The 25,032-nt window shown below is 45.2% G+C and overlaps 1 protein-coding gene across 1 annotated transcript in view; it reads left to right on the top strand.

Moving 5' to 3' along the window:
* MYO1E (myosin IE) overlaps window positions 1–25,032 on the top strand; it is a 183,842-nt gene that overhangs the window by 95,445 nt on the left and 63,365 nt on the right. Inside the window, exons 5-10 of the mRNA XM_080934887.1 lie at window positions 4,575–4,662; window positions 7,735–7,824; window positions 9,903–10,034; window positions 12,317–12,451; window positions 14,477–14,609; window positions 21,734–21,930. Coding sequence (XP_080791013.1) covers window positions 4,575–4,662; window positions 7,735–7,824; window positions 9,903–10,034; window positions 12,317–12,451; window positions 14,477–14,609; window positions 21,734–21,930 — 775 coding nt within the window. The remainder of the gene's footprint in view (window positions 1–4,574; window positions 4,663–7,734; window positions 7,825–9,902; window positions 10,035–12,316; window positions 12,452–14,476; window positions 14,610–21,733; window positions 21,931–25,032) is intronic.

Genomic DNA, 25,032 nt, shown 5'->3' on the forward strand with positions numbered 1-25,032 from the left:
TTCCTGGGAAGAGCAGTCAGTGCTCTTAACTGCTGAGCCATCTCTCCAGCCCTCTTTACTTTTTGTTTTTTTTTTTTTTTTTTTTTTTTTTGTGTTTTTTTTTTTTTACATTTGTACTCATCTATTGCGCACTTGTGTGTGTTTGTGTGTGTGCATGTGTGCCACAGCAAGTGTGTGGCGGTCAGAAGACAAATTTGTAGGGGTCAGTTTTCTCCTTCCACTGTGTGTCCCAGAGACTGAGCTCAGGTCACCAGGCTTGGCTACAAGTGCCTTGCTTTTGCCCTCTTGCCAGCACCCATGTTCCTAGTGTATAAAAAATTTTTTTCCCTAGCATTGGGGAACAAATGCAGGGCTTTTGGCATGTGTATGGGCTATTTTTATGTCAACTTGGTCTAAACTAGAGTCACCTAGCAGAAAGGGAACCTCAGCTGAGAATATGCCTTCAAAAGAGCAGGCTGCAAGTAAGCCTATAGGGCACTTTTGTAATTAGTGATTGATGTAGGAGGTCCTGGTCCACTGTAAATGCTGCCATCCCAGGGCGGGTGATTCTGGGTTCTGTAAGAAGGCAGGCTGAGCAAGCCACAGAGAGCAAGCCAGTAAGCAGCACTCCTCCATGGTCTCGGCGTCAGCTCCTGCCTGCAGTAGGTTCCTGTCCAGTTTCAGTTCCTGTCCTTTTTTCCTTCAGTGATGAACAACCAGGTGAAATTATAAGGCGAATAAACCCTTTCCCTCCTAAGTGGCTTTGGTGTTTCATCACAGCCATAGAAACCCAAACTAGGACAGCATGTGAGGCGAGCTCTCTCACTGAGCTACATCCCTAGCACTTGTCTTGTTTGTTGGTTTTTTGAGACAAAGTCTATTTGTATATTCCAAACTCTCAGAGAATTTGATCCTCCTGCAGCAGGCCCAGGGCTAAGATTATAGGCATGCACCAACATTCCTGGATGAGCTTTGGTTGTTTTCTGCCTTTTCTCTCTGGAAGTCAAACAAAATGATGGAATTAGGGAAGGGCATCAGTAAGCACTGGCAAAGCCAGTTGCTCTGACTGCAGTGAGCTGGCTAGTGTCTGAGGTCTTCATAGACTTCAGTTTAGATGGGGCTTTCCCTTCCCACGCAGGCCAGTGCAAATATGGTTAGATATACTGTGAGCTTCAATAATTATGGGAGATTCCATTATCATGCCATTGTTTTAAGCACATTACCAGCTGCGATCAATAAAATGACCCTCTAAGTGCCTATAAACTGAAACCAAGAAACGAGCATTCAGATCAATGTTTAGCCAGAACTAATTATTTTAAATTGCTTAGAGAAGAAATCTCAGCTCCTGAGAATGTGGATGTCCTATTTTGGGGCCTGACATACTTATTTTAATACATGAAAAGAGTTACTTGATCTCCATTATAATTCTGCTGTTTTGTTTCAAACAATGATGCAGTGCTTGGTCAGGTCTGGGAGACGGTTCAGTCCTTGAAGACACTTCAATCCTCAGAACCCACAGGACGGAAGGAGGGAACAACTCCCTCAGATTGCCCTCTGACTTCTGAGTTTCACGTGTACACCGTGGCATGAGTCCCATCCCCAACCCCCAATGTACAAATAGTTTTTAGGAGACACAGTATTTTGTGTCTGGTCACACCATTAGACAAAGGCACTGTTGTGGGATAGGCTTTTATTTTAGAATTCTGTTAGAATTGCTGGGTGTTTTTTTTTCTTGAGGCCTATTCTAAGTAATTCTGAATATAAGAGTGCAAACATAACAGAAATCTGATTAGTCATGGTGATATATAAAAAAATTGAATGGTAACATAATGAAAGTGATGAATATTTTGTATCATTGTGGGGTGATTCTTCCTTTGAGAGGGTGTTTTTAAAAAATGCATAGTTAATTGCCTGTCTTAAAAAAAATGTAAGGGTGAGGCATAGTGGTCAGCCCTTGTAACCCAGGCACCAGAAGTGGGTAGGAGAGAGGCAGATCCCCAGAGCTCAAGAGCCAGCCAGCCTATCCAATCAGTCAGCTTTAGGCTGTGGGTTCGGTTAGAGACTGAGTCTCAAAACAAAACAAAAAAAATGAGGTGGAAAGTAATAGAAAAGTCATTCTGACACCACTCCCTGGCTTTCACACACATATGCACAAATGTGCACAAGTATCTGCATGATACTGTGGTTAAGAGTGTGTACTAATCTCATGGACCCAAGTTCAGTTCCCAGCACTTGTGTTTGGTGACTCTAAACTACCTGTTAACTTCAGCTGTAGGGGAATCTGATGCCCTCTTTGGGCCACTACACTCACATGTACACACCCACACACAACCACACGTACACATAGTTAAGAACATTCTTAATAATTCTTTAAAGAAAGGAAAAGATGGAAGAGATCACATCAGGACCAGCACTGGTTTTGTAGCTCATTAGTAGAGCAATTGCCTAGCATGCTCAGCACCATAAAAAGCTTAATGATAAATCGCAGCAGAAGAGAAAAGGATCATTTATGTAGCAGCTTCCTCACAAGTCTGTGCTGTTTACTTTGTCAACTGGCACAAGCCAGAGTCATCTGGAAAGAGCAACCTCAACTAAAAAGATGCTTCCCTCAGGTCGCAGGTTCATGGGGCATTTTCCTGATTAATAATTGATGTGGGCAAGTCCAGCTCACTGGTTGGTGCCACCCCTGGGCAGGTGGTTCTGGGATATCTAAGAAAGCAAACTGAGCACGTCCTGGAAAGCAAGCCAATAAGCAGCACTGCTCTGTGCTCTCTGCTTGAGCTCCAGGCACCTCTACACAACGATCTGCTGTAAACCAATAAACTTTACCCTCCCTAAGTTGCTTTTTGTAGTGATGCTTTATCTCAGCAACAGAGCAAACTAGGACCAAGTGATATCTTTTCCAGTTGTCCTGGCCTTTGTTTTTCGTACTGTTTTCACCTTGTTACCAACCTGTTGTAGATACATTGTTGCTGTTGAGCCCTAGTTGCCTGGCTTGTTACTAGTTCATAATTATTTTTAAATGTTTCTGTGATGTTACCCTAGACGATTGTAACATTACACTTCCTTTTTCTAAAGTTACATTGTTACAAGTTAACAAAGCAAGTCGTAAAACAGAGTGTCTGTGAGGCCCACTCCAGTTGGGGCAAAAATCACATACAGCTGGGAAGGAGATAGTCCCCAGAGGAGCCCCGAATCCAGGTGAAGATCCCGGATTCAAATCGGGCAGGCCCTTGAAGGCTGCTCTGATGATAGTGCTATTACACACTTGACATTTGTTGGCATCAAATAGACCGAGTTTCATAAAACATAAGATGTAGGCCTCCAATGTCTTGACCACCGAGAGCATATGTCCTTTTAGAGATGTAGATTTCTTTACCAAACTTCATTCTGGCAACACCAAGGCTGCTCACAGAAAAATGAGACTTCGGATGGAACCAAGCATGTTTTGAATTGAGGTCCTTATGAATTTAGGGGGATTTTGAGGGAAGAATGGGGATTTTTGGAGAGCAGACTATTAACAAAAGGCTTTTGCTGTGTGGTCTGGCCACTCAGCGGAAGGTAGTCTTTGTTTCTCAGGATGTGATTAATATTACCTCATTATTTAATTTTAGCATTTCTAAAATAAGGAAACTTGTATCACATCACAGCGGAGGCGGAAGCCTGCGTGCACATTTTTGCATATGTATATTTATATTTATATATATACATGTATATATATTTATATATACTTATGTGTGTATATATGTATATATACACAAAAGCAACAGCATGACAAAAGGCATAAAAAATTATCTGAAACAAACAGCTCTCCCATTGTGGCCTTACCTTGATCAAAATCTCTGCTAATTTTTTGAAAAAATGGGTTTTTTTGTGTTTAGAATTGAACCCCAGGCCTGGTGCGGCTCAGGAAGCACCTTACCTCTGAGCCACACCCCCAAGCCCTTCAGAAACCACATTTGCTGGAGGCGGTGCTTCATGTATGCCTATGATCCCCTATAATGCTACAACAATCACTGAGGCAGGAGGATTTTGAGCTCAAGGCCAGCCTTAATTCTTTAGGGAGATACCATCTTAACAATAAAAATCGAATCATAATTATGTTCTTCCTATAGAGTGGAATATGTTGGGTGAAATGACTTCATAGCCTCCATTTTTCTGTTAACAAAAATGTGTGTGGATGTCACTGGTCATTTCTAGACAATTCCATCTTTCTGATATTTATAGTTTCCTAATTGTGCTTTCTGTGATAGGACAATTAGAAAACTCAGCTATCTGTCTTCTGCACAATGGCAGTGATAAATGTTTTGTCTGTGTCACTCTTACCTGGGTCAGGGGAGTGAACTGGTCCTGCTGTGATCCACCTTTCTCAACTAGCACCATGCTAAACACACACACACATCCCTGAGTTCCTTCCTCAACTATGCTCCCCCACCACACACACACACACACACACACACACACACACACACACACACACACTTGGCTGAGTTTCTTTTCTTCCTAGTTCTCTGCAGTTTGTTCATTCAGAGACAGTGGATGAAGGAGGTGGCGAGGGCCATTTCATAGATGGGTGTTTTTCTTTCTTTCCTTAGTGGTGAAAGTGGTGCTGGAAAGACAGTAGCTGCCAAGTACATCATGAGCTACGTCTCCAGAGTGTCCGGAGGAGGCCCCAAGGTGCAGGTGAGTCTGTGGTGCAGTCAGGAGCTTCATTTGTAGGTTCAGCCGGGTGGGCGTTGAAGTTACAGATCTATCTGTCACTTTGAAAAGAATTTATTTTGTACGGCAACGTTTGTGGAACCTACATGAAAGGTGCAAAGAAATTGTATGCTTCCATATTGACATGTCTAACATGTAATGAGCTCCTACAAATCAATCAAAAGGGCTGTGATTCAAATGGAGAATGAGAGACGTGAAAGAAAGTATAAGTTATTCATCAAACATGAAAAATTGTTATTAAAACTACACCAAGACTGGGTCTGGGGCTCTGGCTCAGTTGCTAGAATACTCCCTTGAGTTCACAAAGCCTGTTTCATGCTCAGCACCACAATCAGGCAAGAAGGTGCATCCCGCAATCCCAGCATGCAGTGGTCGAAACAGGGAGATTAGAAATTCAAGGCTAGCAAGGCTGGCCTGGGTGTATGAGCCTCACAGCAAATCAAGCCAAGAAAACCCACCATATCATCATCATCATCATCATCATCATCATCATCATCATCATCATCCTCAGTCATTGTTTTTATTACCCTGTCAGATTGTCAGAGCTCCTGCTCTTATAAACACTGCTAGAAAAATGTCGGGACACAGTTGCTTGTGTTACGGATAGAAGCATTAAATAGCACAAGTCTACCGTGGCTATCAGTAAAATCTAGGAAATTACACTTCTCTTCCTCCTCCTTCTTCCTCTTCCTTCTCGTTCTCTTTTTCCTCCTCTTCCCCCTCTTCTTCCTCCTTTTTCATCTTCTTCCTCCTCTTTTCCTCTTTCTTCTCTTCCTCCTCCTCCTCTTCTACATCCTCGTCTTCATCTTCGTTTTTGAGATGGCCGTCTCACAAAGTTGCCAAGGATAGCCTTAAACTTAAACTTCCTATCCCTATCTCAGGCTACAGGGATGCCTCACTACGCCCAAGTTACTTGGTGCAACTTGGAACTTGTCCTAGGGCAAGGCCCTAGCCTGCTGGGTAAGCACTTTATCAGCTGAGCTATAGTCTGAACCCCACTTATGGGTTTAAGTTGATCTCTCGAGCTGGACATATAGCTCAGTGTGAGGAAACTTCTCTGGCTTGTCAGGAGTACTTCCCTAGTGTTCACAAAGCCCCAGGTTTCATCCCAAACATAGGCTAAGTGTAGTGGTTACACACATGTTTCTCAGCACTGGGAAATGGAGTAAGTGGAGAATTCAGGGTGGTGTGGTTGAGGCCGGTCTGGGCCATATGAGACTGTCTTTTAAAAATGAATAAAAGGGAGGAAAGCAGGAATATGTGCCCGCCACTCCTGAGCCAATTGTCCCGAGTGTGTTTAATCCCAGCTCTTCAGTTGATTACAACAACAACAACAATAACATAAGACTATTTTTTAAAGGGAAAGGCTTCAAAATCTTTTCTTTCTGTCTCTTTAAGCGAAACTAAGTATCATTTCTAGTTTGCAAATGGGAAATAGCAAAGATTCACGAACTTCAAATTTACTTTACAAAGAAATAAAGAGTTTATATACAGCTGGGTTGTAAAGGTGGGGGGCAGCCTTGGTATGGAGCTGCTTCAGATTGGATGGGAAGAATCCTCCGGGGCCTGCCTCTGTGCTAGTGACTGTCACTCCGTGTGCACTGGAATGTGCCCTCAAGCCTTGTGCCATTCTCTGCTGGGATGTTCATTCTCAGGCACCATAGGAGTGTGTGGCTTGTTCCCATAGTCAGTTTTAGTACCTTCATCTAGTCTCGTTTGGTATGTCCAAGCTGCAGACGGTTAACGCTGATCTTTCTCTTCCTGTTTTCCTTTGAGGACACTGATCCAGAACTCTTGGCTTCAAATTAGTCAGTAGCTCAAGAGCACAAGCCAGGAGACTTGTTATTTCTGGAACACCCTTAACCATAGCATGTGAATAATTGGACGTACATGGAATGAGTCACTGTCCGAAGGCCTCTGCAGCACCACCCCCTATCAGCTGAGAGGCCTCATGTCTGTGATGTGTTTTGCACACTTTTAAGTCTGGCATAAGACTGGAGTGTTCACACTAAATTCTTCTCCTGTTGTTGGCCAGTAGCTGTGTCACATGATCTAGTGTTGGTCCTGGCTGCCCTGAGTGTGAATTCATGCTAGAATCCAGTGACACAGGGTTGATTTAATGGAGTTGGTTCACTCCTTGCACCATGTGGGTGGGTCCTGAGAATCAGACTCAGCCTTGGCCAAAAAGCTCCCTGGGCGCAGAGGTTGTTTGGAAATTCCTGGACCCTGCCCCAGACCTACTAAACCTACCTCTGCATTTTAGCGAGACACACAGTCACTCCCAGGTGATTGGTGTGCAGTTCTCTAGAAGTGTGGGAAGAGACGATGGTTCATTGCCATCTCGATGAGTCTGGCCTCTACTGTTGCAAGCAGAGCAGTGGGGAGGGTGCAACCGAGAACACAAGACGCAGAGAGACTTCTTCAAGCTTTTCTTTCCTCCTCCCTGTGATCATCAACACAGTCAGACGTGCAGGAGGGCGTCACAGCAAGGAGAATGGAAACCCAATCCTTGACTGTGTTAATTCTGGGTTCCTGGTAGCACCTCAGCTTTGGAATCCCGTTTCCAAAAAAAGGGGGTTGGGAAACCTGGTTATACCAGTAGATTCAGGTCTGTGGCCACATGGTAATAAACCACCGTCAGCAACGGCAGCTCAGTTGGTAGTGTACTTGACCAGCAGGCACAAAGCCCTGGCTTTGACCCCCAGCACTGCATAAATCACACGTGGTGGCACATAAGAATGCATATCTTTAATCCCAGCATTTGGAAGACAGAGGCATATCTATCTCCATGATTTTTAAGGCCAGCCTGCTCTATACAGTAAGATTGGGGCCAGACAGGGATACATTGTAAAATCCTGTCTCAATCAAACAAAACAAAAGCCAAAATGAATTCTCTAGAAATGCCCCGGGACACGTACATGGTTGGATCCTCTTATCTTTTGATATTCGGAAGGCAGGACTTCGGGGAAAGTTGACTTTGACATCGAGTGCTAAACATCCGTTATTTTCCCGCCCTCCTCTTGTCTGCTGCAATAGCACGTCAAGGATATCATCCTTCAGTCTAATCCACTGTTGGAGGCCTTCGGGAACGCCAAGACAGTTCGCAACAACAACTCCAGCCGATTTGTAAGTGTCCTGACTCCAGTCTCGGGGAACACTTCCCAGATCCTGAGAAGCAGGCTTTATCTCTCTTTCATGTTCCAAGCAACACACCCTTTGACAGAATTTGGTTTTGTGCTTTAGACATAGACAAGACAATTTCAGAAATGGCTCCTCCCTCGAGTTACTTTAGTGAGGAAAACTACAGTTGCTGAAGGGGGTTGCACTGCTCCTTGGGAAGTGTGCGGGCTGCCTGGGGGAAAGAAATGAGCCGATTGGGGAAGCCTGAGATCCAGGCCTGCCTGTGGACATGTTCCTTGGAGCTTCGTCTGAAGGGAGCACACTTGGACTGAGGGGGCACCCGTGGCAAACCTTTCTTCCCCTAGGCCTCTGCTTGCCTCACCTCTGGATTTCTGAGCTTGTTTGCCGATTGCTCACAGAATTAAGGAGCCCTGTGCTGGTGCCTCCTGACTCCTTGCGCCCACAGTGAGGACAAAGTCACCCTTGTAGTGCTGTGAATGCTTTTCTTAAATGTCTCTGACTAAAAGTCTTGGCAGTGGGGTACTGAAATGTGACCACGCCAGAAGGCCAAAGGTGTATTACAAAACCAAATGCCTATAGATTTTGGTGTCCTGTCTCAACCGTGTGGTCTGTCAGGACTCAGGCCAGAGCCATCTGTGAGGCTGACAGTAGGCTGTTTCAAGATAAATAGTGGGTGGGACTTTCAAAGAAAAAAGAAGACAAAAAAGCATTTACACTGGGTGATGGGTGGTGGCATCTGCTTTTAATCCCAGCACTTAGCAGCAGGCTGATCTCTGTGAGTTCAAGGCTGGCCCGGGGTACAGAAGAGAGTTCCAGGACAGCCAGGGTTATGTGGAGAATACCTATCTTGAAAAAACCAACTAGCAAACCAACAAACAAAAACCAGAAAAAGTATTTAACCCTTTTTCTTTCGAGGCAATTTCACCCTATAGCCCAGGCTAGCCTTAAATTCCCTATGTAGCCTAGGGTGACCTATCGCTGCCTCCCATGCACTATGATTGCTGATATATGTTAGCTTCAGCCTTTATTCAGAAAGGAAGGTTATATTTTTAGAAGTCTCCCTATGGTCTCAGGTAGTTATTGTCTGCTGATGGCTGTCAGTGAGACCTGCTTTACGGTCCTCATTGTCTGGGGAAAATCTAGTTTATTTTCTTGCTTCTTCGTCTTAGTGTTTTTCAGCTCAGTACTTGGGATGTTTTATTCTGACCTTTCTAGATACTGACAGAAGAAAGACATTGTGAATGAATTTTCCACATGACCTTTCTGCCTCTAATTATCATTCTTAACCTGTCTCGAAAAAATAGACATATCAACTTTAACCCTTTAGTTGCCCACCCACACCCTCCTTCCTAAAACAGCAGGAAAAACATCATTATGACTTGCTTTTTTCTGTTATAAGGTGTGTTTTTATTCCGAGAGGATAACTCAGTTGATCTTTAGAAATAACAAGGGCTCAGCATTTATAACCTTATAGAAAAGGCGGAGGTAGGTCATGATCAATGACATCAAAGAGGGGAAAGTCTCTCCCCACCCCACCCCAGTGTGTGTGTGTGTGTGTGTGTGTGTGTGTGTGTGTGTGTGTGTGTGTGCACTCGAACGTGTGCCATGCTTGATAGCAATAAATGGTATTCTCACTAATTATTTTAAAAATGTAAGTTTAAAGCCATATGCCATTTTCTGTATTTTATATAGACAAGAATTACAGAGAGAAATAGCACCCAAGATGCCATTGGTTGAGGTCAATACATCCTTCCAGATAGAACAATGTGGCAACCTTGGTGCTACACAGTTTCCCCGTCCTGTTCTTCAGACAAACACAGGGGGTGAGGGAGAGTGTGTGGGGAATGCAATTTCCTTATTCAGTCTGGCCTCAGGGTTGGATCCTCCGGACGGAGGGTATTGTTTGCTATGAGGAAAGTAAGGACTTGTAGCTCAGTGCTGGGATAATCCAGAATGTCTTCCATTAATGAATTTCCTCGAATTATACTCTGTATTTAAAGTCTGTTTGGAGCACTGTGGATTTGTTCACCGGGTGTTAAAGGAAATTACTAATTTTCTTGCAGGGAAAATACTTTGAAATCCAGTTCAGCCCAGGTGGGGAGCCAGATGGTGGCAAGATCTCCAACTTCCTTCTGGAAAAGTCCAGAGTGGTGATGAGGAACCCAGGAGAACGGAGCTTCCACATATTCTACCAGGTTTTCCTCCGTAACTTTTCCTTCTCTGTATTAAAAAGCAAGAATGGGGAGGCCAGGGAGGAGGCTCAGGAAACAGGCACTTGGAGCCAACACAGCCCAAGTCCTGGGACTGTGGCAAGAAGAGAGAACAAATTCCCCGAAGTTGTCTTCTGATCCCCAAGTGTGGAGTAGCACGGATAATCAGGCGGTCGTTTTTTCCCACGCAACCCTCAGGTTTATTCAGTAATCTAACAAGCCCAGAAAGATGCCTCTGTGCTCTGTGCAAGTCTGCAGAAGAGGCAGGAGACTGTCCCTGTCCTCAAGGAGTGTTGAGTTCTAATTAGGGTAATGAGGCAAATTCCCCCAAAGTTCTGTTGTTAAAATGCTGACAAACTTCAAAACAGAAGTAGGAGTGTTTGTTTGAATATTTGCCAAATAGGAATTTGTGTGGGAAGAGTTAGAGCCTGGGGAATCAGGGAGGACTAAGCAAAGGAGCACCCTAGGCAGAGATGGGAGGAGGGGTTGAGCCAGAAAATCAGGTGATAGGAAGAACCTCCAACCAGCACACTGTTAGATGAGAATGATCCGCAGGCTCGGGATCCTCAGAGCACGTTCAGCCAGTCCCCACTCAGACCCTCAGATCCCAGGCCCAGTCCTGGTCAGAGCCAGAGCAAGATGCCTTTGAAAAAAATGGTTTTCTTTCTTTTTTTTCTTTTTTTTTTTTTAGATTTATTTATTTTATGTGTATAATGTTTTACCCGCATGTATGTCTGTGTTCCATGTGTATGCCTAATGTCTGTGGAATTTGTAAGAGTATCAGATTCCCCTAGAACTGGTGTTAAAGATGATTGTGAGCCACCGTGTGGATGCTGGGACAAGGGCAGTCAGTGCCTTTATCCACTGAGCATCTCTCCAGCCCGAGAAGCTCTTAAGTCATGTTTCAGGCTATCATCCAGCTCAGCTGTTATTTTTAATTATTGTTGTTTCATCCAGTACTGGAGAGTTAACCCACAGCCTCCCTCAAACATTCCACCAGAGTCATCTCCATGATCCTCTGTTTACTTCTTTAAATTTGAGACAGTCTCCAGGTTACCTGGCTGACCTTGAACACACTTGGTAACCCAGGCAGGCCTCACGCTCGTGGTCCTCCTACCTCAGCCTCCATGTAGCTGAGATCACAGATGTGTTCCTCAGGATCTTGCCAATTTGGCCACTTAGGAAAATGTTTCTAGGTTTATAGAAATGTAATCCACAGCAAGAAACACCCAGGAAGGGTTTCTCTTTGGCTTCGTTTTGTTCTAGGAGTTCTAGATTAACTTATGGGAGAAGCTTCCAGTTGATCTCTCAGCCACACAGGCATCTTCAGTGAAGGCAACCAATTCTTTCGGTACCTTTTTGTTGGAAATTGCACAAAAGGCTTTTGGGAGATGAGTGATACTTATATTCACAAAGGTACTTGTCTGGCCTTCACAAAACCTCAGGTCCAAGCCCCAGCACAGGATACCCTGGACACTCCGGCTGTTTTAGCTATTTTGATGTTGCTGAGGTAAAACACCATGACCAAGGCAGCGAATGGGAGAAAGATTTTATTTGTATTTATTGTTCAGAGGCTAGAGTCCTGGGTAGGGACAACATGGAAGCAGGTGGCAGGTACGATGGCAAAGAGCTCTCATCTTGAACTGTAAGCCTGAAGCAAACCAAGGATACTCAGTACATCGGGAGGTTTCTGAACTCCAGAGAAAGAACACATGGCCATTCTGAACTTCACATCCTGGGATGCGAAGAGCTTAGGTGGGCAGGAGTTCAGTGGCCATGGTCTATTCTGTATTCTGTCTTCCCATAGGGTCACAAGCACAGCATACAGTTCTCTTACTGATAGGAAGAAAGCTTGATCTCTCTCAGGCCTTACCAACATTAGGAACTGGAAGTTGGACTGTGGAGATGGATGGATAGTTAAGTCCTCTTCCAGAGGACCAGGTTCAGGTCCTAGTCACTGCCAACTATAACTCAGTTTCAGGAGATCTGGCGCCCTCTTCTGGCCTCCACAGGCACGAGGTGTGGTGGACACACTTCTATCAGGCAACAGCGATACACATTAAAACAACAAAGCCTGGAGTGTGCAGACTCATCTAGGGCTACGGTACCTACAACCCAAGATGGTATTCACAAGCTCCCTCGGGGTCTGGAGGCTGGAGTCACTGAGCTTAGAGAGTTTTCCCCACTGGGCTCTGGGACGTGGTCCCCAGAATCACAAGGTGCTTTATGGACCATATCCTGACATATCCTGTGTGCTCCCGTGGCAGCTCATCGAGGGTGCCTCTCCAGAACAGAAACAAAGCCTCGGTATTACCAGCATGGACTACTATTACTACCTGAGCCTCTCGGGGTCCTACAAGGTTGATGACATTGATGACAAGCGGGATTTCCAGGAAACCCTGGTGAGTGTGGGTACCGGGATGGCCGTTCCCTCTCTCCTACCTGAGTGCCCGCTGATGCAGAGGACAGTAAAGATCAAAGCAGACAGCAGTGTAAGCCTTCCCCCTCAGCCACTGTTAGCATTTCTGAAGAGCTGCGGTCAGCACCTTGGAGAGCCATGTACACACACACACACACACACACACACACACACACACACACACCACTTTTTCCTGAGGAGCACGTAATGGTTTGAGATGAGTAAAAAGCTAATTCATCAATAGCCTCCAGCAAGAGTGTTCCGATAAACAGGCTATCACAGTGGGGGGAGGGGGGAGTTCCGCTTGTTGGCTGAGCAGCCAATACTTGGAGAGCTCTTCCTTAGAAAGGCCACAAGCCAGTTCATGGTCTTGATTGACATAAAGAGTAGTTGGGGCTGGAAAGATGGCTTGGCGGTTTAGAGCGCATGCAGTGCTTGCAGAGAAGCCATGTTCGGTTCCCAGCACCCACATCCGGCAGCTCCCACCCCAGGGGATCTAATGTTCAGTTCTGGCATCTCTCTGTGTGCACCTGCACACATACGAAGCATGCACTCACACAGACAAACAGAAGCAAAAATTCAAAATCATTCTACATAGGCTTTGGTCAGGTGCATCTGCCTTTCACCCCTTCCAAGACAGCCAGGGCTACTTAGTGAGACCCTGTCTTATAATACCCAACAAACAAACAAACCCCCCCCCCCCAAAATAAAACAGAATGAAAAGTTCAGAACACTTTTGGCTTCTGTTTGTTTCATTTCCTTCTCTTTTTGGATTCTGAATTTGGGGTCAACAGATAACCACTGTGTTCACACAGCGCTGGTCACACCACATGCGTGTTACAGTCTAGGTTACAACACTAGAGTTTGAGGTTTGGGACCCACGTGAACTAACCTAAGTCTTCCAGTCGAGAGCCTTCCGGAGGTAGACCTGTCGCCCACTAATCCTTCAAAGTCTGCACTGACATTTTCCTTTGAGTCAACAAAAAGCTTAGGCCTGTTCGTCCTTGAGAACTGAGAGGACCCAGAATGTGCAGAGAGAATGGTCAGTGTGAGGGCTGGTGTGTTGCTCGGAAGTGTCAGGGATTAAGGCAGATGAGTCCTAGGTCCCAAGGCTGCCCAGCCACAGCCTTAAGGAACACAGAAAAACTGTGCATGAAGGGCCCAGTATTGACCCAGGGAGGAGTTTTCTCAAGTTACAGAAATCCAAGTCTCAGCCATTTTAATTTAATGGATTCAGAAACTTGGCTTTTTAATGGTCTGTAGGTTCCAAAGGTTTTGAAAGATGTTTTAGCTAATAAAATCTATCCCTCTCTCTCCCCACAAAGGGGACGATCACTTACGACCTCTTGGGGTGGTTAGAAATGGAGTGGTAGTGTCCTTGGGGATGATTGGCAGCCAGAACTTATGGGGAAGAGGACAGTCCTGGAAGCTTGTGCCCAGACTCCTGTCCCCTGTGTGCCTTCCCTCTTGAAGGTCTCCCGAGGGCTAGGGTGTTCCTAGAGAGCATGTTGTATTTAAAAACACTCTCCCTTCCAGCAGGGCTTCTAAGACCCTATGAAAGCTGGATGGTTCCAGCAGCTAATTGCTTGCCACACAAGCTTGAGGCCCTGAGTTTTATTCCCAAAACCCATGACAAGAAGAAGAGGAAGTGGAAGAAGGGAGGAGGAGGAGGAAGAAGGGGAAGAGGGGGAGGAGGGAGAGGAGGAAGAAGAAGAGGAGGAAGAGGGGAGGAGGAGGGGCATGAATGGCAGTATACACTGTAATCCCTGCTCTAGGGGGGCAGAGCCAGGAGGATCCCTGGGGCTTGTTAATCATCTAGTCTAGCCATTAAGTGAGTTCCACACTTAATGACATCACATTTCATAAATAAACATGGAATCAAATGAGGAAGACACACCTAACGTCACCCTCTGACCTCCACATACTCGTGTACCTACATATACACAAACATGAGCACTCACGCCTGTGAGCCTCCAGCCTGGCTGGCTAACTTCTCCCTCTCTCCCAGCACGCCATGAATGTGATCGGGATCTTCTCAGAAGAGCAGACTCTGGTGTTGCAGATTGTGGCTGGAATTCTCCACTTGGGGAACATCAGCTTCAAAGAAGTGGGCAACTATGCTGCCGTGGAGAGTGAAGAGTGTGAGTAGCTCTGCCTGGGCTGTGGAGGGAGGGGCGTGGGTGGGTAGTGACCCCATGTCGTGCATGACCAGCCTACCCTTTGATTGGCCTAGACTGCTAGTGAGGTGCGTGGGTTAGGAATTAAAAGTCATGAGTCCTAAAGAACAAAATGTCCTCAGGAAAGAGTAGCTCTCCTTCATGTACCTGTCCTTTCTTCCCCGTCCTTTCTTCCCCTCCACTCCTTTTTCCTCTTCTATGTTGTCTCATCTCCCCTCCTCCCTATCTTTTACCCCCCCCTGACCTCTTCCTCTCCTTTCCTATATGGTTTTCTCCCCCCCTCCCCATCTTTCCTCTCTCCCTCCATGTCCTACACCATTCATGACGAGAAAAAATTTCTATTCATTGCTTACCTTGGAGAAACTTGACAGAATTGAACCTTGAATTAAACCTGCTCTTAATAATAAACTAGAATAGTAAACATCTAGTTTATCATAATCATCATAGTGTGGGGGTGCACGCATGCACCATGACATCTATATATGTGGAGGCCAGAGGACAATGTATGGGAATGGGTTCTCTTCTGCTGTGTGTCCTAGGGATGGAAATGGAGTCATCAGGTTATCAGAGCTTACCGAGCCATCTCAATGGCACTTCATCTGGTTTCAAAGATGAAGACATACTCTAACCACCAGTGGAATAGTTTCTTATTGATGGGTCACTTGGTGACACACTTTCCTCTATATGACCTTTATGATGAATAGGTACATGAATGTCCTGACAGGCCAGGGACAGGACACATGATTTGGAATGCTCACAGATTTGCAGTTGGACCCATGGATCTGATTTAGATTAGATTTTTTTGGACACAGAGAAATGAACTTTGACCATTGGGTTGATAGTCCTGGTGACTGCATCTGTCTCAGCCACATCCTTGAGACCCAAATGGTCTTTCTTATTCTTTCAGTGGAAACTATAACATTCCAGTTTCCTTCCTGAGTAAGTTCCACTAGTCCCCTGTGCCTGTGATCTACCACAAACCCTGTGACCCAATCTTCCAGGCACCGGTGGAGCTCCAGGCCACCCTGAGCACACACACCCGCTCTAGCCACCCAGGAAGTCATTTTTCTCTCTCAGCATTCTTTGGGGATAATTTTAGATGCTGGGTAATAAATAGTATCCCACTCATTGCTGACTATGCAATAGGGAGGTTTCCATTCCAAATAAGGATCCTTTTTTATGTTTTCGTTTTCTTTTCTCATAAAAGAGGGAAGTTCTGCTAACATCTGACGTCTATCTTTATCTGATAAAGACAAATTATATTTAACAAGGGAGGGTCTAGAGAACAATAAAATGCAGAGTGTGCGTGAAGCTTAGGAGTATGACCTAATCAAAATGCTAACTCTGCCCTTAGACTCCCTGGGCTTTATTCACCCTTGACACAAAACAAACGCACTGATCTGCCCACAAGGCCATGGCACATTAGTGGGTCTTGTGATGCTGGTGTCTATAGAAGGAGACAGCATCTCTCTACCCCCTGAGAAGTAAAACCCTCACTGCCTGCTCGTACCTGAGTACCAATTCGAGACCCTGACCCAGCAAACTTGTTCCTGGATCCTCCAGCCAACAAGGAGGTCACTGCTCAGTGATACATCTGAGGTTAGCAGCCTCCCCTGGCACTCATGGAAGGCTTGTAAAACTAGCAACTGCTTGTGAAGTTCCCTGAGGAGCAGGGACGGTACAGTGGAGCTCATAGAAGGCTGAGTGAGCTATGAGCTAAGTTGGTTTAAGAGAACTACACAACCCTAGCTGTCATTTCTCCACACAGATCTGGGTTTGGCCATCTTGTAACATTGTCAACTGGGTACCCATTTGTACCTTTGCCAGCAGCTGCCTCCCCTCCCCAGTGGTCACCAGAGCTCCCAGAGATGAGAGTTGCAGAGTTACCATGCATTCTTTCTCCTGCCTTCAGACTCTATGGAGAATGTCTGTCCACCATGTTCTATAGCTGCTTTTCCGGGCAGCACTGTATCTGGGAGATGGTTCTGCATTCATTTCTTTTTTTATAGCTACATGCTATCCTATTGCTTGGGGTTATTCAGCCCTCATCTGTTGCTAAACATTAAGGTCTTTTCTGGGGTGTGTTCTTCAATTGGTACCCAACATGTAGAAAACCTTGGGTTTGAGTCCCATCTCCACATGAAGAGGTCATGGCAGGACATCGCTGTGACTCCAGCACTTAGGTATAAACAGAATGAAGAACCTCGGTTCGTCCCATGTTCTTTATGTCCGAGTGTGCATCTTCGGAATTCGTAAATAAAAGTTACCCATGCTTCTTATAATTAAAGACAGCAGCTTTTTCTAGCTATTGAAGGAGAGGACTCAAATCCTGTTCAAACTGGTCCACTACAGCAAGCTAGCTGTCAGTTTGACCGGAGACTAATGGGGGCACAGAATTTTCTTTATATCGCTGAAAAGCCAATCAAACTTTAACTGAGATACTAGTGTATTTTCCATATGAAGATAGTAAAACCATGGTACTTTGGCTCAACAGTCTTATCTGAATATGATTAAATGTCAAATTAACTCAAGAACTACGCTGTGTAAATACTAAAACCATGGAGGAGTTAAAGTGCATTCCACACTGTACCCAACCACCCTTTGGTAAATGTGCTAGAAATCGTCACCAAAACCTGATAAAATCGTATCTACTTCATCTTGGCCTTCCCCCACGGAGCCCAGGCTGCCTCAAACTTGACATGTCAAGGATGACACTGAACTTCTGATTTCCCGTGTCTACCTCTCAAGATTACAGGTGTACGCCATCGTCATAGAAGAAAACACACCTTCTTAGTGAGCCGTCACTCACAGCTCAGAAATGAAGGAAGGAGGGCTCCTTACTTAATTGCCTGGCCAACTGATGTCCAAATAACAGTTACTCCTGAACAGAAGGCTTTCTGACATCTCTACACCTTAGGTTCGCGCATCCCACAGCCACTGTCACCTTTAAGTCTCTCTTCCTGGTCCAGCCCAGGTTACTCTTCAAACAATCTGAAGAGAGACAGGAAATAGCACATTTGGCCACCAAGGCAAATAGAAGATTTATTCACCAAAGGGACTGCATATCCCCAGGATTATTTTACATACACCAAGTGTTCCTTTCCAAAGGGTTATTACTAGGGGTCATCTTGCAGAATTATGTCACCTGGCAGAATTATGTTTTTCCTGCTAAGAGCAAAGGGACTTAGTGGCAAATAAAGACCTAATGATGACTGTCACCTGTGTTGCCCCCCTTGAGTGGTAAGTCTTTGGGGATGGGAACCAGGGCCTATTGGCTAGTTGTTGAAAGTCTCGTTGGTCATGGGAATGGAACCTAATGATGGTCAATCCTGGTCAGCAAACATTTGCACCCTAGCATCTAAGTATTCTTCACCTCTAACTGACCAGCTTAGCAGACTGCTTATCTTTGGAGGCAGCACTCCTTCAGCTAAGTTCCATTTGTGTGATTTAATGTCCCCCAAGCAAACATATTATTAGTGAATCCTGCATAACATCAACTTTCTTACTTTGAGTCTTTTTCTACATTAACCCCACACCCCACACCTGCTTTATGTGATGCTGAGGTTGGGACGAGGACTTTGTACAAGCTCTCTACTGAGTTACATCCCCAAACCTGCCACTTCTTTTCACTGTATAAAGAATGCATTTTATTTTTCCACATCCTTTTGACTTTTCTGTCTTCTTCATAGTTCAGATTTAAGGAGGGAATGTATGTCAAACTTCTAATTGCACATTAAATCTTCCTTCATCAACCTAACCTGTTGAGATAGTCTCCTACCATGTTCTCCGGTTTATATGACTGAAGAACTCCACTAAATGTATGATTAATCCTTGTTTCATCTCCTTCCCCAAGCCTGTGGGCCTCTGTGCTCAAGTTCCCCCCAGCCTTGGCCCCACTCACACACCCTCATGGAAATTCACAGCCTGGAGGAAGTCAAGCTAAGCAAAAACTATAATTTCAGCACCAGGGCAGCCGCAGAAGAAAATATGAGGCCATAAAACCTTGGGTTTGAAAAACATGGCATGGATTTGGTCCAAACCAAGTGCTGTATTTCCTCTCTAGTCTGCTTAGCTCTCTTCCTAAGCCTGTGGCTCTGGCTCTTGGCCACACTCCATGCCTTGTTTCTGGAGAGCCTGCATCCATTTAGATTCACCTCTTCTACTGGATGTGGAAGGATAGCACATGTCCGGTTACTCCCTTCTGTTTTGTCTCAGAGGTCTCATCTCAGCCTTGTTTGGTTTTCTTAGCTAAGGCCATAAAGATAATGGCTTGAACTGCTTACCGACAGCTCATTCGTCTCCACTCTTGGGATGGTTAAGGCTTGGGGAGAATCTCACTTTAAAAAAAAAACAAACATGTTGGGCTGACTATTCTTTATATAAAGCTGTTCACTGTGAAAAGTGAATATGTTTCTTTTTTCATGGAATCTCAATAAAGAGCCCAGGATGCATTTGACCTTGAAGGCATCCTGCCTCAGCCTCATGAGTAACTGGAATCCAGATGTGCACTGCCATGCTCAGCTATTATAATTGTGTGTGTGTGTGTGTGTGTGTGTGTATGTGTGTGTTCATGCTCGTGAGCAGTGCAGAAGGCAGAGGTCAACCTCAGGTGTTGCTCAGGATCCATTGTTTATTGAGACGGGCCTCCCGCTGGTACATGGGACTCCCCAGTTAGGCTGTGCTGGCTAGCTATCGGGTTCCAGGTAACTGCTTGTCTCTGCAGCTCTGAGATGACAAGTGCGCAAACCGTCTCTGGCTCTTCCATGTGGGTTCTGGGGATTGAACTCAGGTCCTCATGCTTGCACAGCAAGAACTTTACCACCCCAGCTTTTCCTCATCCTTTCTATCAACTATTGACGAAAGGCCATGGCATTTAGTGAGATGCATCCTCCATGATAGTGGTGGGAAAGGCTGATTCAGTATCAGACACTTGGTGAATGTCTTCCTAGTCCCCACAACTCTAAGTGTCCAGAGTGATTTGTGATATCGTCTCTCCTTACTTTGTACAAATGAAGAATTTGCTTCTAGGAGTCAGCCATTGGGGGAAAACAACAGTACCTGAGAGATAGATTTGTTATAAAGTCAATGCCTCAGGTTCTTTATGAGAACCTCATGTACATAAGAAATACATTGTTCTAGTGTTGGCCCCATTTCCCCCCAAAAGACACGTTCATTGATAAACTCTTTAAAAAATCTGAGTGCTGAGAAGTGTTAGTTAAATCCCAGCACTCTCTGCAATCTGAGTAGATCAGTCTTGATGGAGAGGCCAGCGGTGTGTTCTCACTGATAAAGGATCCTTTGGGGAACTTGTTTGTTTGTTTTTGAGATGGGATCTTACTGTTTAGTCCAAGTTGGCTTTAAAATTGTAATCCCCCTGCCTCCACCTACTTAAGTGTTGGGATGATTGGTGTGTGCCAAAACAGTGATATCATCCACAAGATCTTAGCACACTCCTTTTATCTGGAGGGAGAGAGACAGACAGGCTCTTAGCCAAGGTCATGTTTTCTGCTCACATCTATAAATTCCTTCATTCACGTGCAAGAAGGGTGTCATTTATCCGGATGTGAGCACTCTGATCAGAGGTCACGGGATCTCATTTGTATCCGGAGCTTTCCTCTTGGCAGGTCCTGTGGCCTGAAACAACTCACCACACTTGTGGAAGCCTTTAGCTTTCTATTTGAAGAACCCTAAATCCCCCCATACATGTTGTGAGGCAGCATGAGTGTACTTTGATACCAATAACATCGTCCCCTCTGCTTGAATGGAGAGACCCCCAGAGGAGTCATCTCCCTACAGTGTGTCTGTTAAAACCTTCTGGGGTGGGAAAGGGCAGTTCACAAAGTACTCACCATACAAATCTAAGGTCCTCGGTTCAATCCCCAGAACCCATCTAGAAAAGTCAGACTTGCTGTCCTGACACCCCAGCACTGGAGAGAGGCAGTGACCAGAGGATCCCTGTGATTTGCTGGCCAACCAGCCTGGCCAAATCAATGAGCTTCAGGTTCACAGAGTAAGCTGGAGAGCGGCCAAGGAAGACATCTATCATGCCTCTGGTCTCCACACACACATATGTGCAGATCCATAGAAACTCATAGATACATACACACAGACCTTCTGAACCACCTTTGCCCTTCCGCTTCCCGTCCTGAGACACCCTTCCCCAATGCATCGAACTCTAGCCCAATCTTTTAATCTTGGCTGTAGTGAATGCTTAGCTACAACATAGGCCACATCCCAGCCATGCCCCTGCCTCCAGCTTGTTCCCATACCGCAAACCATTCCCCTCTCCACGTCTGTTTAAATTCTACCCTTCTCTGTCTGCCCACTCCAGGTACAACCCCTCTTATTACCCCAGAGAACATCAATAGCTTCCCATTCTAAATTCTTCTAGGGTTTTAGAGTCTGTTTGGATGTGTTCTGCCTTTATGGAGGTTTCTTTATTTGATAAAATTCCCAGATTGTCTTCAAAGTTTAATACTTACTATCTTTTCCTCATTTTCTGTGCTTTGGAAGCCGTCTCAGTGTAAGCATTCAGTTGTAGGGTATTCAGTCATAGAGTCGTAGGGCTCAGTAGGTTTGTGATAACGGGTAGGAAATGAGACCATGTCAACATTGCACCAAAGGAAGAAAACATTATCCAAAGCCAACGAAATGTTTGGTTGAGTTCCTGTTGATGCCTTTGCCTTAATCATGGAGAAATGTCCATTTTCAGTATCAGTGTGATCTCAGTGGCTGGGGAGAGGTAGGGGGGGGAGGACTGGCCCATGTCCTCCTTGGAGCACTGAGTTGAATGACTGGAAGTCTCAGTCACCATAGGGGTTGATTTACATAATAGAACAACTGGAAAAAACAAAGGGATGTGTGTGACACATGGAGATTTGTCATCTCCAGTCTGGCTTCAAACCACAAAGATCCACCTGCCACTGTCTCTCAAGTGCAGGGATTAAAGATGGGCTCCATCACCGCCAATGGTGATGTCACCTCCAATAGAGCGAACGTTTGGAAGTTAACTTTGCTCCCATTGTCTGCCCACTAGGGCTTCCACGTGCTTGGGAGACAATGATTAAAACTCTGTTTATCCTCCACAGTTTTGGCTTTTCCTGCATATCTACTGGGTATAAACCAAGACCGGTTAAAGGAGAAGCTGACGAGCCGGCAGATGGACAGTAAGTGGGGAGGAAAGTCAGAGTCCATCCATGTGACCCTCAACGTGGAGCAGGCCTGCTACACCAGGGATGCGCTCGCCAAGGCCCTGCATGCCAGAGTCTTTGATTTCTTGGTAGATGTAAGTAAACAGGGGTGGACGTGGGCAAAACTTCAAGCTTTACCTTGAAGGAATGCAATGACTAACTGTTCTCATGCTTGCCTCAAACTTTTGCCTCATCCTTTGCACGTCCCTCTCTGCCCTGTGTGTTCCGTCCCTCCCTCCACCACCACCCCATTCTGGGCTTCTGGTGAATCTTGAATCCAACTCCTAGATATTCACAGCAAGCCACAGTAGCTAAAACCAACACAGTAGCGTGAGATAATAAATCCAAGCCTGGACTAGAGGAAGCCTGCGGCCCAGGACCATTCTTGATTTCCATGTGTAAAGGCTTAGGATTGTTAAATTTGGTAGAGACACAGTTAATCTATGGCATGTGGTTCCACACATGAAGTGATAGGTGTATGTCTTTCTTTGCATTTCTGAAGAGCAGGTATTTAAGATGAGCCCAGCTGATCAGCTCTGACTCAAACACAGTTCAAACTGCAATGCCAACGGAGAGCAGCTCTCCAGGCTGGTCTGGGGCTGGGGCCGTGGTGTCAAGTAGAAGCCTTCATGTGCCTTTGGTTAGAGGCCTCTGTTCATAGCTACATGGACCTCATCTTAGGGCAGCCTGATCTCCTCACAATTAGCAGCTGATTTTTTCCCACGGCCAGTGATGTAAGACAGCGCGTGTGAGCAACCGGTCATGAGTACTTGTTCTGTTTTAAAGATTTATTTATTGTATGTATGTGAGAACACTATAGCTGTCTTCAGACACACCAGAAGAGGGCATCAGATCCCATTACAAATGGTTGTGAGCCACCATGTGGTTGCTGGGAATTGAACTCAGGACCTCTGGAAAAACAGTCAGTGCTCTTAACCACCGAGCCACCTCTCCAGCCCAGACCATGAGTGTTTTATGTCCCAATCTTGATTTAATTATGATCACTTTGACACATTCAGTCTGATCTGAGCAAGCCAACAAGATCACATGGGATGTGAATTGGGCTGTGCCTTTCAAAGGGGGAAATATCAAAGGTTTTGGATATCTACAGATTGAGAAAAGGTGCTTTGCTTGATTGGTGTTTTGTTTTGTTTGCTTTGGGATAGTATTTATATAGTCTAGGATAGCCACAAATCTGATCTATAGCTGAACATGGCCTTTGACCTTTCTGCTTTTCCCTTCTAGATGTTGATACAGGAATGCACCACCATGCCTAGTGTATGCCATGCTTGTGACTATGAACCAGGGCTTCATGCTTGCTAGGCAAATGCTCTACCAACTGGGCTATAACCCCACCTTGATGTTGGTTGTGCTTTTAAATTAACTCTGATACTTCTAGACACAGCATAACTATATACATGTTTATATGTGAATATTCTTACTTTATTTTTCAGACAAGAGTTTCTCTGTATAGCTCTGACTGTCCTGGAACTGAGTTTGTAAACCAGGCTGGCCTCAAACTCAGATCTACCTGCCTCTGCCTCCTAAGTACTGGAATTAAAGATGTGTGCCACCACTGACCAGCTTTTTACAATTTTTAAAATTTATTTTTAGTTAATTTGATCACACATACACACACACACACACACACACACACACACACACACACACACACAAGATTGCACACATGTGGAGCTCAGGAGGAAGCTTGGGGTAGTTGGCTCTCCCCTTCTACTGCGTGGGTCACAGGATTGCACGCAGGTTGGCAGCAAGCACCTTTACCCGCTGAGGCATCTTACTGCCCCTGCAGTATAATGTGGAGATGTGTAATTTATGTTATGTAGGAAAAGCCAGCAGTGGAAATCTGAGTTAGCCAGTGCTGCTTTTATGTTGGTCTTCACCTTGTTCTACATACTAAAGTACTTTGGAGAAAAAAGATATCATTTACTTTCTCTAACAATACTGTGGAGTGGATATTATGTTGGTTTACAGGATAAATGGAAGAAGGCACAGAGAGGTTGAGAAACAGGCCTGAGCTCTCCTGCACCCGAGGCTGTGCTAGGGGAACCTAGACTCCTGGATGCTCTGCTTTTTTGTTTCTCTGTTTAAACAGGAAACCCAGGGCAGATCTTAGCCAAGAACAGCAGCAGCCACAGGGTCCCAGAAATCTGTGTCCCAATCCAGCCACGCCACCCACAGAACTCAGGCAGGATTGGGGAGCCTATTCTCTACACTGCTTATGATTATTGGAAGGCCTTGACTCTTTGAGAACTTCAGGGTCAGGTGTTATCCAGACCCTTCATTTATTGAGAAAGGGGTCTCAGGTGGGAATGCAGGTAGATGACCAAAGCATCTAGAGGGGCAAGCAGATGTGCAGAAGGGACCTCGGACTCCCTTTGTATCATCTTAAGGTATATGGTAAATGTGGCAATTGTCATGTAACTGGCATTAATTTAATTTGACCTAACATTAAGTTGGCTGTGCTGTATATATGTATGAACACATGTATGTATGTATGTGTATATATATATATGTCTGTATATAAATATATGTTTGTATGCAGTGTACATGCTGTGCTGTGTAAACATATGTACACTGTATGATGTGTTCTGTGTCATATGTATGTGTATATGCTGTATGTATTGTGCCGTATGCATGTATGCATATATGTATATATGCATGCTTTATATGTATGTATGCATTATGATATGCTGTATTATGTATTTGTGCTGTGCTGTATGTATGCTTATATGCTGTGCTACATGTCTGTACTCACAAGCTCAGAGAGGCTGTCATTTTCTTTGTCCAGGAAATACCCCCCACACACCAAAGCACAGCATCCACTGACTCCGGGAATGTTTGGTGTTGTTCCCTTTGTTATCTGCCCCCCCCCCCGCGCCCATGTTGCACGGGTCCTGCTGGTTTCGAGTCTCTTCCACTGGATCATGGACCCTCTTCTCTCAGAGGCCTAGAGCACAATGCTTCAGTTTAAACCGAAGCCTCGTTTCTTGTCCAGTTTGATCTTGGGCATCCATCTGGAAAGTGGGGGTATGATGGTCCACCCACCACTGTGAGAGCCGCGATCAACCCTATTGAGGTGCTGCCCCCCCTCCTGAGTTAAAAATAATTGCCAGGGGTTAGCAAGATGCCTCAACTGGTGAAGGTACTTTCCACCAAACCTCACAACCTGGGTTCCA

The sequence above is a fragment of the Micromys minutus genome (genome assembly GCF_963924665.1).
Source record: "Micromys minutus genome assembly, chromosome: 21".
Lineage (NCBI taxonomy): Eukaryota > Metazoa > Chordata > Mammalia > Rodentia > Muridae > Micromys > Micromys minutus.